The 16,432-nt window shown below is 39.6% G+C and overlaps 2 protein-coding genes across 2 annotated transcripts in view; both read right to left on the bottom strand.

Annotated features, from left to right (window-relative positions):
* Positions 1–11,273, bottom strand: part of LOC105560432 — a 53,741-nt gene extending 42,468 nt beyond the window's left edge. Inside the window, exon 1 of the mRNA XM_012009557.1 lies at positions 11,187–11,273. Within this exon, the coding sequence (XP_011864947.1) occupies positions 11,187–11,273 (87 nt within the window). The remainder of the gene's footprint in view (positions 1–11,186) is intronic.
* On the bottom strand, positions 4,379–6,298 carry LOC105560409. The gene has a single exon (XM_012009522.1). It carries the CDS (start codon positions 6,234–6,236, stop codon positions 4,929–4,931), a length of 1,308 nt encoding a protein of 435 aa, XP_011864912.1. The 5' UTR covers positions 6,237–6,298; the 3' UTR covers positions 4,379–4,928.
* Positions 11,274–16,432: the final 5,159 nt, after the last annotated feature.

Here is a 16,432-nt window from a genome sequence, read left to right as displayed (position 1 = left end):
TAAAACTTGCCAATTCAATGCTACGTATACGTATCGTAGTAAAGTATCGAAAGCATTTTATTTTATCGTCAAGGAATAACGAAACCAAAATAACTGCCGTTGAAGATCTGACGCCAAAAACTAGAGCCCAAATGTTTCAAGGCATTCGTTACAAATACTTGAAAAAAGTATGCAATTTATACGACATATCTGACACAACGTTCTGCATGCAGAAGACATATTTAAATATTTTAATATTTAATAGATGAAATTATAACATTATACTACAACGAAAAAGGATCTTTGCGAAAACGTTAAACGTATTTTAAAATAAATTGCGCTGTTTAAATAGAAAGTATAAATACGGTGTATGAGATATTAAAGAATGTCAATTTTTTAAATATCGAATAATAAAAAATTCTAGTTTCCCAATGAAATTGTCACGTGTACATCGATATTATTATAAACGTAAAATAGTTGCTCTCTCGAGTAATATATAAATGTGCGATCGATCGAACAATTATAGTTTCCTGTGCGGATCAATCGCACACGGTTACTATCTGATAATGCACGCGTCAAGTCGGAACAGAATAACATAGAATCTGAAATCGCAGATCACCATTGTGCTCAGCGTCGCCTATGTACATACTTAGGTATGTAGATTGCATGCCTCGACACGTGCCATTAATGGCTGATGGCTCCGAAACTCTCTCACGCCATTTTCTATCCTTCCGCGCTCTCCGATAAAAGGTCAACTCTTTCAACGCGAAGATGACTGTCGGTAGCAATTGATATTATGTAAATTGTACCGCGCGTTTTACGTCCTATAGGGGAGATTCATCCATCTACAATTTTATAACGTACATTTACACTTTGCGCACCAACAACAGACAAACAATTAAGCTCCGCCGATCGCTTCTTAAACGAGAAATATTTGTTCCGATACATCCGTCTTTACGGATATTTACGAAGGTTTGATAACGAATTGCGGACAAGGCGATAGAAATGAGAGCTCACCATTACGTCAATGCGTCGTCCCTCATGCTTTGGCGGCCGATTCCGATGCGAACATTCCTCGACGTGCGGACGACTTGTCGACCGAATCCGCGTAAGCTCGTACGTCGCACCAATTCATGATCGATGCACTTCTTCGCAAATACGTCACGTTTCCGAGCGGCAAACGAGCGGAAATGGGATCAACGAAATCGCCACCACGCGAGATCGCGCCGCCCGCCAGTCATATTGAACGATCGCGTTCCCGAAAAACGCACGCACGATACTCGCCCTTCCGATCGTGCACGGGGGCTCTCTCATTCACGTGTAACTTGAAAATTCGAGTCTGATCCCGGGATTCCGATCACGAGGAGACAGTCATCGTCTAGGGAGACTATTCTTCCCGATCTCCAATTAATTACGAAGCGAAGCAGGCGCGCGAGAGCAGCTTCGTTACACTAATTGTAAGTGCACGATGTCAACAAGAGACGACAGCATTTAAGGCTCGCGTGTCCCACGCAAGATGTAAATTCGGCGCACCGAGCAAGTACTTGTTAATTCCGCAACTTTCAACGCAGCGAACGTGGTTACGCGCCACGCAAAGAAGGGGTTGTTGAGCACAGCCGACAGGGTGCGATGCACACGACTCTCCAGCGGCAGTTGACGCGACACTAGAGAAAATCGGACTTCGCTTGCCGCCACAGGACTCCGGAGTCCGGACGCCTGCGCTCTCCGTTCTCGCCACCACGAGCCACAGGATTTCGCATAAACAGCGCGTCCGCGACCCTGGTATTCCGAGAGATGAATGTACGTATCATGGACGCGGTCGAAAGTTGCTCACACTCCCTACCATCGTTTATTCCAACGGACTCGACCAATTATTCCATTGTCGATCGAAAGTCTTTACTCGGTTTGTCTTTCGAGCGCTGGACAAGTCTCTCACTTATACTTTCCCAACCGGAGATTCGTCTAGATCGATAAAAGTATCGCGGCGAGGAAATTACCAATTTAGATGGATATTATAAACGATCGACTCGCCGCGAAATTCATAACGATGCGATACACTCGGTAGTCGATACACTCCCGCGCGAGTTCTATTATAAAAGATTATCGAGCTCTTTGTCACGGCGTTAAAGAGAGATGCACATTGCTACGTATAATGAAATCATAACACTATTCTAGATAGACGGCGGCTTCGTGGGCCGTCGAGTGAAAATCAACGAGATAGATCAGGTTTAATCCGCATTCAGCAAGTTATCACGACTATATAGTCAATTAAGCTATAGCCGGCGCAATAACTATTTGCAATCTCTAAATATCTATCTTGTAGACGGTCGGAACAGTTTACGCCGTAAGCAAGTATATCATTAGTACATCGCAATGGCGGCAACGCGCGCTTTAAATAGCCGACAATAAAAGGAACTTCCGCTTTAATTTGACGTAGCGTCACGGGTCATTAAGTCTGCTTCTTTTTTTTCATCATTTTATCGTCAAGAGTATCATTGGACGCGCGAACAACAACTCTGCCGTTCAAAAAGAATTATCCATCGTTCGAATCAGTCATTACAAGCTGCACACAACTTGGTACGGTCTTTCATTAACATTTTTAGAAAATAATCTGTAATAAGGTTTCGTATCATTCTTGTTTTATAATGTATAAAATATACAATCATATTTTTCTTCTAGAGATTATCTAGAGATTTCTCTAGATAATTATGAGACACTCTCTTTAACATACGATATGCATAAATTAGCAAGCAATTATAATTCTCTCTCTCTCTCTCTCTAAAATAAATATAAATATATGTCTTTTATGTAAACGTATAAAATACCAATAACATAAATTCATTTTAAATGCCTAGATTTTCCTTTCCTCGGCAAGCTTTCTTTTTTAGCCGTCTGCTCTAAAGTTTATCACGCAGCGTAATCCCTTTTTCTCTTCACGACAAAGTTAGTTTGACGTAATACGGAATGATGATTTCGTTCAAGTTTGCAAAGTGCTACGTCACACAGCGGTTTTAAACATAAAATTAGTTTTGCGAATAACCGTGTGTTGAATAAATAATAATACAATCGAGGAAAGATAACACGTATAAGATGACCGAAGGGAAATAATTCTCTTCGATAAACTGAATGTGCAATAGTCGATTACAAAGAAACAAATTACAAAATTACATTTAAATAAAGATATGCTATACTCTCTACTTATTTTACTAATGCACTAATGAATATGCAGTTGAAGAGAAACTCTCAAGAAAGAGGAACGAGACGTAATGATGGCGTTTGAAAAATGAGTAAAATAAAATTCCCATGGGAAAGCTCTTATACGTCCATTTGCATCAGAAACATTTCTCCATCATCAATTATAACTGAAAAGCAGAGATTCCAATATTTCTTTGCCCGCCCAATATATGTTTTAATGTCAAACTAGGTCGAGACCTAACATCTTTTATATTTTTGACATACAGCCTTGGTCAAAAGTATTTGCCACCCTTTCAATTCTTAGAAATGTAACTTCTTTTGACTCCAACCATTTTGTTAATTGTTACGTACCTGCACACTAAACTGAATAACTTGAATAAAGTATCGCATCATCAACACGCAAGGACAAGTCGCGAAACGTTTACAAGTAAACTTAAATTTTGCTTCCAAGTATTTAGTTTAATTTTACTGCGGACGCTCCAAGCCTGCACATTGCTTACACAGTTGGAAAATTTCGTTTTCTTGTTTAAAAAAATGCCGGTTAAAATTTTTGTGTTAAATGTGTAACGCATTCATGTGTTAATTTAATATATTGCTCTTGTGTTAATTGAGACCTCAAATGTAAAATTATTAAAATAACTGAAAAGAAATGTTAAAACAATACAATGTGTACTTATTTTTTAATCTCACACAATACATATGTTCCATTTTATTAGTAACAAAATTTATCTGTTAAAATTTACAGAATAAAATGTTGATTTTATTCTATATAATATAAGTGAGAGTGATTTCGAACCGTGATTTGACTTATTACATCTGTAAAATGTAAAAATTACATTTTTAAATTCATTTTGTCATAAAAAAATATGTTAAATTTTACACAAAATTTATTTCAAATTATTTTCAGATTTGTATTTATTTTGTGTTAAAATATTAACGGAGTATTAGTGTGATTATTTAATTTATATCCATATTATGTTAAATTAACACAAGAATTTGTGTGGACCGTTTGGGACATGTGATATCTGTTAAATTTAACACAAATTTTCCAACTATGTAATAATCTCCAACTTATAGTGACTTAGTCTAAAGAATAATATTATTTTGCTACAAAAATGCCAAAAACGTGCGAATTGGATTTAGCTAAAGGTTTGAAGATACAAATACTTTTTGAGGAAGGAAAAATAAAACACAAATCGCAAAATTAGTGAAATGTCCTCATAGTACTGTGTGATACACCATAAATCGTTATGGAAAAGCTGAATGTCAACTGGTATTGTTTATTTAACCTAAATGTAAAATACTTAAAAGTTATCCAAGTTTCACATACATAGGTGGCAAATATTTTTCACCAAAGCTGTACATTATTTCTCTCGAGATATTTTTCATAATCGTCACTGAAAAGTCATATATGTGCTAAATTGTGCATGACATGAAAACCAATAATAAGTAATTTCTTCAAGTAATTAGTCCACTAAAAGATCGTATAAAAGATGAAGAAAATAATTACAGTTTGCAGTTTGTTAATAAATTTACATGTTTCATTGTATCGGAAAATTCTTTTTCACTCTAGCGAACCCATTTCTTCTGAATAACCTAACGTTTCTCGAAACTTACGAGCAATGAAAAATTGTAAATAAGGTATCGACGATAAGGTTCGTACTTGGCACTAGTTCAATCTTTTGTCACAAATCGTAAAACGGGTACGAGCGACACACGTTTCTGAATACGCCGTATCTCACGGTCTACGAAAATTACAGATTCGGCGGATGCTCGGGCAGACGGTCCTTGATTTCACATAGAATCTCAACGATACGCAACTTGTACGCCGGCTCCTTCTCGCATTGATGCAGCATGAGTTCCCCTCGGTCGTCCCCGTACAAAACTTGCTCAAGTTTTTCGGTCGAGTCGTAGAAATATTCCGAGGATGCCTCCTGTGATAGTAGCATTATTGGCAGATTGAGCGCGGCATAAACAAGCGCAATGTTTCGCGCCTCTGTGTAGCTCTTCCGAAATGCCGTCCAGGATAGATAATTCTCCACGTTGAAACCCTCCTCCGCCAGGCCCCGCGCGAACGAATCGTGATAAGTTCTGGCGAAGAAGTCGAAATGACGATCTCTGGTATTTCGATCGGTGGTTAGATACAGACAGCACGCAAAGTCGATAGCCGGGGGACAATAACGAAGAAACTGAAAATCTATTAAGTAACAGCCGTTCGCGTTGCCGGCTAGATCATACCGGAACATAATATTGTTTGCCCACATGTCACGATGACAGATAACGTTTCTATGTTCGCTCGACGGAGCCAGTAAACGCGACATTTTTCGAGACCATTCGGTGATTCGGCGTTTGACAACGATCTTCTCTTTGTCGTCAAGTTGTTCGATAAGATCGACCATAACGCAGAGGCCTGTAATACTGGAGGCGAGGGCCCTTTCCGATCTGTCGTCCCCCTCGACGAAGAGTACTTCGTTCAGCAGGTGTCCGTAAAGATCGAAGATGGTCCGGCCAAGTCTCTCGTCCAGTAGCAGAGACCTCGAGTGGAGCCTCGAAAGAGTTCTCACTAGCCAGACGCAGTGCTCGTGGTCGAACGGCACGTATTTGTTCAACGTGGCATAACCATCTATCGATGCATCCTCCAGAACGATGATGGCGTTTCGTTTGCAAAGGTAACACTCCACCATCCACTTTGGGGATTCACCCGCACCCATCTGCCGCACCAAATCCGTATAAACGGAGATCTCTTTGTTGAACGTGTCGAACCGTTGGAGAAATTCGAACTGCGGGCTGTGATCCGGCGGCGGAGCTTTGGCGAAGAACCGCAAACTTTGCATCTTGTCGTCGATCCGCACCATGATGTGAAGATGATAATATTGGCCGAGGAAACCTCTCGCTCCGTCGAGAGGCTCCAACTTCCAGTCGACAAGTCGAGGGTTACCGCTACCAAATTTGCGCTCCAGTATTTTATTAATGTCACAATCGTTCAAAAGAGACGTTTCCCGACGATCCTGCCGAGAAATCGATAACACGGAGCACGTCTTGTCGACATTCATCGCCGCCATATCGCATCCGCTTGTCTAGTCTGTCGGGCAACATCGCGACGACCGTACGCCCAATTTATACCGCGACTCTCGTATCATCTCGTAAGTGGAAATAAAAGCTTGGCGGGGGGGGGGGAGAGACGCAAATATTTAACATACTGTCTTCGTACAACGGTTTAGAGATTGCAAATAGACAGCTCGGCACTGACGCAGCGATAAATATCTCAAACGGATTGATATAATTTATGTCACGCTGTAAATCTGTCCGCGATATACTTTAGCGATGTGACGAGGAAACGAATCTCACGATATGCGCCGTTCCGAGGGGGAAAAAAAAAAGTGTATCGCGATAGCGTGTCGGCGTACCGGAAATTTACTGACGCCACCGCACCGAGTGTGGTCGACTCGAGAAAAATGTTGCGGGCTGACGCCCGAATACTTGCGGCTTCTAGTATTTATCTTGGGATATATATCCCGCCATGACGAGCACTTGTTACGATAATTACCAGTTTGTGGATTTTGCGGAAACACGCCAATTTAGAACCATGGAGATTGTATATCGCGGTTGTAATCGACTCATCGAGTAACAAATATTAGATTATAGTTGGCTATCGTCGAAACATCGAAAACGCAACTTTAGATTATTACGTGTACGCGAGCGTATTATTGTTAACAATTAATCCGCACCAAACTTGCACGGCCACTAATTAACGTCAACGACGCCAGCTAAACAGCTTTGGGAAAATAGATCCGTTAACGGTAATTATGTGTGTTACGTGACCCGCTAAAATATATACGTTTAAGTGTATATAGACCGTTTAACAAAATTACACGCGGCGATGGAATCGAGCCGCGTGACTGTTGTGCGCCCGAAGGACGAAGGAAGGAACGAGACGATATAAGCGTAATAGGCAAAGAAACCCGTTAAAGTCCGTCGGGTGCTATAAAACAATTGAAAGGAGAAACTTGTGCGAGGCCTCGTAACCGCCAAAATTTATTCCTTACTGCGAACGTATCTAACTTCTCGGAAGCAACTATTAATGGGGTCACACACTATATAGCCCTTTCGGCTTCGTTACTTTACGGCACCAAAGGTAATTCGATTAACTGCGTCCTGAAGCTAGGAGACGAGCCCGCTAATATCAATGTATATGATGGTGAAACCATTTCAATTTACTCCTAGTAACTCTGCAAGGTTTTTCACCTAGCGTACTGTTTCGCCTATCGCAAAATTTAAGCGTCGTCAATTTTACTGTGACAAAGAGTACCAAATTTTATCAGAAATTTCATTCTTTTCTATTCCTCACACATTAAACTCTAATCCATTTCTTTTAATGCTTAAAATACAGGTTTTAATAGCGCGAATATGCGTTTCCAAAAAATTCCCAAGTATTATAACTCGTTTAAAGTTTCGTGATTTCAACGTTGCTAAGAGATTAAATTCGCTTCAAGTCTCTCTTGCTCGAAAAATTGTACATTACATCGTATAAATAAATAATGACAAAAAAGAGGTCACGAGAAGTCTCTAATTGCTGGACGTCACACAGTGCCAGGAAAACGTCGTCGACATTTTCCTTTTTCTGAGCGAACGGCCACGTAGAGCCCAGCAAAAGTAGAATTCTCATTAATTGACGTGGTACTAATTAGACTTTTAATTAACGAGTCGGAAATAAACAACGATTTGCGAACAGGTGTCACATTGCTCGTATCTCTAATCATTTAACTGCCTATAGGTAGTACAAGTAATGTCGACGCCCATTAATGCACATAAATTTGCACAGTCTTCAGTAGCGATTAGCAATTCGTGCAAAGTCGCGCGAATTCCCTTTCATCTCTACCTTCGATACTAAATGGCTAACGTCATTTGCACGGTGAACCTTCTTTTCGAGCAACCCAAATTCTATCTCTTCGCACTGTAATGAAATGCGCTTTCGCGAGAAAAGCAATACGCCGAGCTCTGCGTTCGTAATCGAATTTACGATTCATGTCGCCTTCGATTATACCTGCGTCTAGACAAAGTCCCGGCGAACCTTACATCGATCTAATGATACCCTATACTGTGTGTTATTTATTCCATTGCACGTCCTTCATATCGTCTTTTTTTTACACATGTAATCACGTCAAGAAACACTCCCTTTAAAATATGCAACGACCGCTTCAAACAGCTGGCTTATCGCCGCGATGAAGCGATGTCTCTCTGCGAGCGGGTTGTATCTTTAATATCTGGCGTTTAAGCATCGAAAGCTACGACGATTCTACGCATATCATAGAGAAGAGTGCAATGTTAAATCCCCGGTATTATTCTCGCGACGTGTATAAACGGCGGTAAAGAAACATTTCTTTCTGACAAACGTCGCCGGCTAAAGTCGGCGCACTTCCCGAGTCTTGAGTTTCAAAGATCTCGCGACATTTCGCATGAAACTCGATGCCGAGTTGCGAGCCGAGAACGGAAATTTATACGTGTCTGTATACGTGCCCCCCCCCCCTCCTCTCTCTCTCTCTCTCTCTCTCCCCGTGGCATTTCCTTTCGAGTATTCGGAAGTAAAGCAATCCCGGTATCAACCTCACTTCCGCGATACAGTAAAGAAAGCAGAAATGCCTAGAGATGCAGGAGATGTCCACAAATAGCTTTGAAAAATACGAGATACTATTGTTTCAATCAAAGACAAGAAAAATATTGTATATTAAAATCTTAAATTGTTATTAAGGCTGCGACAAGTAATTCAAGGTGTACAAATCATCACGCGCTGTTAAAACGCGTAGCGTTTTTGTATTTAGTTACCAAGTATCGGTTGTAAACATAAGATGCTTGTGAATCTAAAGATGTATACATACAATGAAGAATCTCTACGGCGGTGCTTCAGAAAAATATCCGCGAATATAATCTTAATTTTAAAAACATCAAACTTATATCCCGGACGATCGATGCGTACTATCAAGTCTTGAAGGCAATTTTATGATAATATCTATATTTTATTTTTATGTACATAGAATCCTTTTCACCGATTTATCTGAAGAATAAATCCTGATAGTAAACACCGTATTCCTCTCAGCATGCAATAATAGAAGGGAAGGGAGAGAGAGAGAGAGGGAGAGAAATTTTAGGAAAATATAAAAACATCATATAAAAAACTGAAACTATTTTGCTTTAAATATAAAATTTTTTGATATATGAAATATTTTAAAAGTATACTGTATAATAAAATAACCGAATATCTCGTTTATTGCGTAATATTAAACTTTTAAATACAAAATAAAATGTAGTAATAAAACATTGCCTGGCAATTAGATCATTGACGTTATGAAAAGATATATGAATCGAAAAGTAATTTTCTGAAACGTGTATGTTTTTTTCTTATAGATAAAAAATGGTCCAATTTAATTTCACTTTGAATGATACGAAGGTTGCAGGATTTCCTCGTCGAGGTAAAAAAATATTTATCGAACCGCAACGAAAATAATTCATTAATCAAAAACGCTATGCATCGTAGTCTGTAAATCGAGGGAGGCGCGCGGTTTTTGCGGCGCCGTACTTTCATTTTATCCGTTGTGCTCCCGGACAAATCCTATACATTGTCAATATTGTTACACGTTTAGCCAATGTTTGAAAACACAACGCAGCATGCTAATATTAATTGGCAATTGCGTCAGCGTATTCTGTCCTATGTGTCAAATGTCCATTTATCGTATCGAAACTTACTTCCAATTTTAACCAGGTGTGATCGAAACTTGAAGCGCCGCGCGTAAAATCCCAGAAAATTAATGCCTCCGCAGATTTTGCTTGGATAGGATCAATAGGATCGATAGACGTTCAATCGCTACGATAGCTAAGACAAGTAGAAAAGACGTGAAGAAAACAAAACAGTTTTTCACGTACTCGAAATTGATTTTTGTATATTTGTTGCAGCTGTATTTTGTCTCGAGATAAAAATGTATACAGATCCAACATCCCGTTTCGAAGCAAAGGTGTGTGTCGGCAACTTAGCAAGTTCCTCGTTCCATTCTATCAGGCGTCGTAACGAGACCGCCGCGACTATAGAAATCCCTGGTTTTGCTCGATCGAGCAAATCTCATGTCGGGATAATCGATTTGGACTCTATTCGGTCGACCGTACCAGTGATTAGCAGTCATTGGCACGACGTGACGTTTGTCCTCCTCGTGTATCTCCGCCCAAATGAGACTCGGCTTGGTGCGATCACATCGCGGTATACTCGGATCGAAGGGAGTTACGTCGTGCAAACGATCGTAGGCCGATCTCGCGTCAGCAATTCTCTTCTCCCGCTTGCGATTACCGAAATACGTCGTCGAGTATCGCTCGCTCGTTGGCTCCGCCTTGTTATTAATTTATCAACTTGCCGATATATCCACGTTCATTTATAAGTCCTATATTATAGAGCTTTAAACCACTGTTTCAAGTACTAGCGAGTTCGGTTGCTTGCGCACTCAATACTTGTTGAAATACTCTGTAAAATTATCCGAATGGCATCCGTACGGGACAGTTTTTTGGCTAAATAGTGCAAGCAACCGAGTTTGCAACACGATTCTAACGCGTCGTCTACAATGCGTGGAGTAAGCCTGGAATAAGGAAATTAATCAATTTATTTCTTACTCCTACTCGGCGAATCGGAACGCCATCGGCCAGTGTTACAAATATTTTCCAAATGATACCTGTATTTTAGCTTCCTCACACCAAAAGCTAAAGGTTATGGTTCTCTCTTGCTCCTTGCGCCAGGCTTACTCCACGCATTGTAGACGACGCATAATATTTCTCTCATAATGGAGTGACGAATCAACAAACATGTATCATTTCCAAGTTAACTTAAAAAGTTTATCAAGATAGACAGCCTTCGTTATCAATAAGTACGGAGGATTATTCCCCGCGCGATTGTGACGCCGTAATGCATCGCGCGCAATGCTCGTAAGAGTATCGGCAAAAATGATAGCGACGAGATGGAGAAGTCGTAAACTTACCACAATTAAACGTTTCATCTCCTCTCGAATGTTAGCTTCCTGCCCCCGCATACGAATCCATGGCGTAACGAACTCGGTGCGACGCATATTCCAAGTGCTCCAACGCCCGCTGACAATTTACACCCTCTCCCGAGATATTGCCCGAAACGCTCTACGTAACCAACTTTGAGCGTGACACTGTTCGCCAAATAAACGCGAAGCGCTAACGAAACGTAAAACGCGAGACGCGAGACGCGATCGGAAACCGGAACTAACCTACGACTATACAAAAAAAACACGGAATATCTCGGACAATTTAGCGCGCACGGTTTCGAAAAAGAGTGTGTGCGCCGTGCGCCGTACAGTCGACTGATCCAGGAAACGCCATCTCGCGAAACAAGCGGCAAGCATAGGACGCGTTAGTTCCAAGAGTTTGCGTGACGCGGCGCTACCAGTGTATTCCCACCTTGTTATATCAAATCGAAAAAACGTAATCAACGATATGAGTAATCGGGGCGGCAAATGCTTTTACAATCACACAAAAATAATAGAAATCAAGAGTGGGATTTAATTTAGTTCGGATCAAGAGATTAATGTTTAATAAATGAAACGGAAGCTCTGGCTTTTCGGTGTACAGTTAAAAATTCATTTTAAATGAAAATTAAAGTCAGACAGAGGAAGACGCGGTTGGAATATTTTTCATTTCAATCATATTTAATTATACGCTAAAAGAATTCATATAATTGCAATTTTCTGATGAAAGGCACATCAGAAGAAATAACAATGACTTATCAATCACGTTTAATTAAACGTTATCGGATGAAATTCTCTCGTCAATTGTCACTTGTAGCCCTGTTGTAAAGCATTTAACAAACAACACGTAGCGGAAAGTCCCCTATTATGAGATAAGCTCCTGATTTGAGACAGCAGAGTTTTTGCTAAATTAATTGGCATCGTCTATTGGTGTCATCGTGAAATCTGTTTAGTGGAACATTCATTGTTAGATCATGTGATTAAATTTTTATATTAAAAGTCTATCTCATAATAGAGGACTTTCTTCTATGTCCTAAAGGTGTCTTTTAGACACGCGTGTCGTATGGATTACGATCGCATGCAAATGTCTGCGTAAAAGATTAAGTTGAAAAGATTTCTTTTAATTTTTTTCTTCGATATGGTTTCTGGATTTTATTTTCTTCCTTTTTACACGCAGCGATAATTTAATCATTCTCACGCGTCCGGTCTATGAATGTCGCTTCGTAATCAAGTGATTCGACATAGACGCGCATCGTACATTCTGAACTCTTATCGCGAAAGGGCAGGTATACTCCGAAGGTGTAATGCGCCTTTTTCGCTCGCTGACGCTTCCGAGTAAAATGTTGCCCTTGGTAACAACTACGGTCCACAGTAACGTCAGCCTGCACTTACGAATCTCAAGTGCTCCGCTTACATTCTTTACTTATTTAACCGATCCTTTTACTACGCGCGGTATCGTTTTTAATTTTATCATTTCTCCCGTCTTTATTTTGCCTCTTTTCAGATTTGATCAACCTGCATAAGTTATAACAGTTGCCAGTTTTTTGTACTGACTTTCAATACGATTAAAAAATATACATTTAAATTTACGAAAAATGGGCTAGAGTAAGTAAATGGCAGCGCTTCTACAGAATGCTAATCAATAACAACAGCCGTTCATGTTGTAAAACAGAAACGACAAAGCGCTTCGAGCGCGCTATTTACGATTGAGCCTTATATATTTTTCAGAATTTGTATACACGCAAAGAAGATATTGTATGCGCAACGTCAATTTAAAATAATAAAGGTAATTTATCACTCACTGATACGATTCGCTACAGCAGAGTTCTAGTCTACATTGTTAATCACATACCTGTAAAAATACAAATATGTATATGATTATTACACAATAATTACGTAAAATTGAAATTATTGTATTAAATATATTTTTTATTTTATATTTTTAAAAATAGGTGTGTATTAAAATAAATATAGAATACTCTAAAAAAAGCCTTCCTTTGAAATTTAAACTCACAAAATGTTATACGTGTGCTTTCGTCTGTAAAACTTATTCGAATCATTCGACTAAATAAAACAAAAACAGAGAACAGATGCTTTATTTTGCACAAGTAGCAAATAATATAAAATTGTAAAACACTCACCTCACGATTGCTCCGCCGTTGCCCGATGCCTCCTGAGCCTCCTCCTCCTCTCAGATTTCCTTCTTGCACTTACACAACACTCACGCGCCAAATTTCGGGCACTCCCGTACGCGATGTGAGATACCGCGAAACGCACAAAATATTATTAACAAATATCGCGTGTCTTTCTGTCGTATAAATTACTCAAACCAATGCGAGCATCGGAATCCAAGCATAATCTGCGGTAAAGAAGTGGTTGTTAGTCCGAAACGAAACTTAACAATCTTTATTGTCATTCAATCTAATCCTCCAAGTGAATTACGTGAGCGAAACTCCAACGATAAATAGTTGTTATTAATTGCAATAGTTAATCGAGATAATTATGGATTGCATTTACATAATGTAATAACGTGCGATAAGCGACTTTCTCTACTTCCTGCCCGTTCGAGTCGCGAAGAACGACAGAGCAAATTACACCGCAAACCCCAAAGCCGTACGAATTTCTGTCTCTTTTCCCGAAAATGGAACAGATTACACGAAATCGACAGATAACTTAAAAGCGCGATGCGTAAACGAGATATCGTAAATAAAGCATGTAATCGCGATAAAGTCTCTTACAATTAGATGAGTTTGTCTCGTTAAATCTACGTTGATAAAAGCCGTCGCTCGAACGCGCAAATTATTTCTCGTTACAAGTTACAATATTTAGTCGATGAACGTTACTTATTAATAATAAACGTGTGCGAATCGATGGCGTTTTATTCCCACATTTATCGCGATCGCGTCTTGGAAAGCGATAACGCAAAAGTAATACGACGTACGGAGCGACTCTCACCGCTGCCTGCCGGCACGACGTTCGGCGAGCGAATGATTACGCGGCGACCTTCGGGTAAACAATGGCCCGGCGTAACGTCGCACGATACCGCGTCGAGAGAAAAACAAGAAAAAAACGTTGAAAGTTCGTTGCCTCGCCTACGAAATTGAAAATACTGTATCCGCGATTGTTGCTACATTTTGCGTATATCGTTCTGCGGATTTATTGGTATTGATTAAATTAACGATTATTTCTGCTCAATCGAGAAAATGTTTCGAAACGAAGATCGTTGTTGCTTCAATTCCAATTACTAAGATTAGAGATTTTAGTCGATGAATACAAATGTGTATTTCTAAATTGCAAATTCTCGTTTATTATGGGCAAATTATCATATTATTTATTTTAATAACAATATAAATTGGTGTTAAATATGTAACTGAAATAGCATTTCGCGCGCTATTTCGTTTTAATTTTTATTTATTCATGATCTTCATACATGAAGATTTTCTTCATGTGAAGAAGACATAATCTGACGTTGACTCACTGTCAAAATACCTACATGTTACAAGAACTCCTCACTGACAGCTACTCGTGCGGTGCAAAGCCAAGCGAGAGAATCAGCATCGCGGAACAGCGTCAATAATTAAATCTCTTCTTATATATCTTTCTAAAAAGAAGATTAGTTATCGTTGTATCTCAATAGAAGAATAAGAATTTCTTTCATTCTTTTTCGCTCAATTAGATATTTAACTTTAACGTCTTTTTCTCTTTAACTTTCTTATGCGAGGTGAAGCATATTGCATTTCGGAAAAAGAGGTCTCAACTGTTCGATATTAACGACATTCACGCCGGTAACATCTCTTTTCTAGAAAGGGATAAAACTTGCGTTGTTAACGTCAGAACGTTACGCTTTTAAAGATTCACCGGTCTGTTAACGAAAGACAGGAAATAATCGGATTTACAGCAAAGATTCTCTACAGTATCACGCCGTTCCTTTTTCCTCGATGAAATGACTATGACGGCGATTAATTAAATAGCAGCTTAAACTAACCATGTAGAGAGTGTCAAAACTGAAACGAATTGTTTCGCGTATTCTTTTGTAGTATACGATTACAATCTACATTTTTCAGTTGTAATACCTACATTAAATTTTTTTACAACTTTTATCATGTCGTTAACAAAAATCAATAAAGAGAACATAGTGTACGACGATCTTCGTAACAGAATTGAATTTCCGAGTAAATTATATTTTGTGGATCCCATTAAAGCAACACTTAACGAAAAAAGGTCGTAGAGTCTGGGAGCGTCCGTTACTCCGTAAAACTACAACAAAAGCTTTGATACTCGATTAAAGAGCATTTGCTTAATCCGCGTGCATAGCTGCTGTTCTTTTTGTCACGTTCGTTACGTTGCCGTATCGGAACGAGACAGATCTAATCAAGTCAAACTGAGCGCGCGGTGCGGCTAATTACCTAATCAAGTTAGTATGAACAATCATCGGGATTGCGCGGAATCGACAAAATTCCTCAGTCATGTTTTGTCAACTTTCGCTTTTAAATTGATTTGTAATATTTTTTTATTTAATAACTAATACCACGTTCCCCAAGTTATGGAAATTACAGAAAATATCTTTGAAGAAAGAAATGTTGTAGAATCTCGTTACAGCGCAGCTAACACCGGGCCGCGTGTGCGAGTTTTATTACAGATCGTTTACCAAAATTGTTAAAAAATGTTTCTTTCTTTCTAAAACTGATTTGATGCCCGGACCGAGTTCAACTTTTTAATAAAATATAAGAAAAAGAGAGAGAGAATAGGATGAGACCGTTTTACGTCGGCAAATCTCTCGCATTTATCTCTAGCGAGCAAAGGGAGAAGCTCGACTGTCGTATCGTTGTGCGAATCGTGCGAAATCCTCCCAAAAATCTCGACTGAGATGGCTTAGAACGGAGAGAACAAAAGTACACCTTGGAGGAAAGCTCGAGTACTCCGGCCGTATTCCAGATATGCGATAGAATCTCTGTAAGCCATCTTACCGAAATTCTATCGAGAAATATGCGCGATTCAACTCCGCGATAATGGAAGAAGGAAGAAAACTCGATAAATTCGAATGTACCTTTGATCGTAGCCGAGCGAAGAGAGAAATCTGCTTATGGAGCAAAAGAGTCGCTTTACCCGCGCGAGGCTAAAGTCGAAGCATATGGGGGTTCATACGACACACGAGACAGAGCTTAATCAGGTTCGACTAGTTGGCAGGTGCGAGCGTCACGCTTGCAGGAATAAGGAACGAGTGGTCTCTCCAG

Source organism: Vollenhovia emeryi, unplaced genomic scaffold (assembly GCF_000949405.1).
Source record: "Vollenhovia emeryi isolate VEMERY1.0 unplaced genomic scaffold, V.emery_V1.0 DF939231.1, whole genome shotgun sequence".
Lineage (NCBI taxonomy): Eukaryota > Metazoa > Arthropoda > Insecta > Hymenoptera > Formicidae > Vollenhovia > Vollenhovia emeryi.
The sequence above is the reverse complement of the archived record's forward strand: the minus strand, read 5'-3'. Positions and strand labels throughout refer to the sequence as shown.

Coding starts and splice junctions, on each gene's coding strand:
- LOC105560409 (XM_012009522.1), bottom strand. CDS start 6,236: ATGGCGGCGATGAATGTCGACAAGACGTGCTCCGTGTTATCGATTTCT.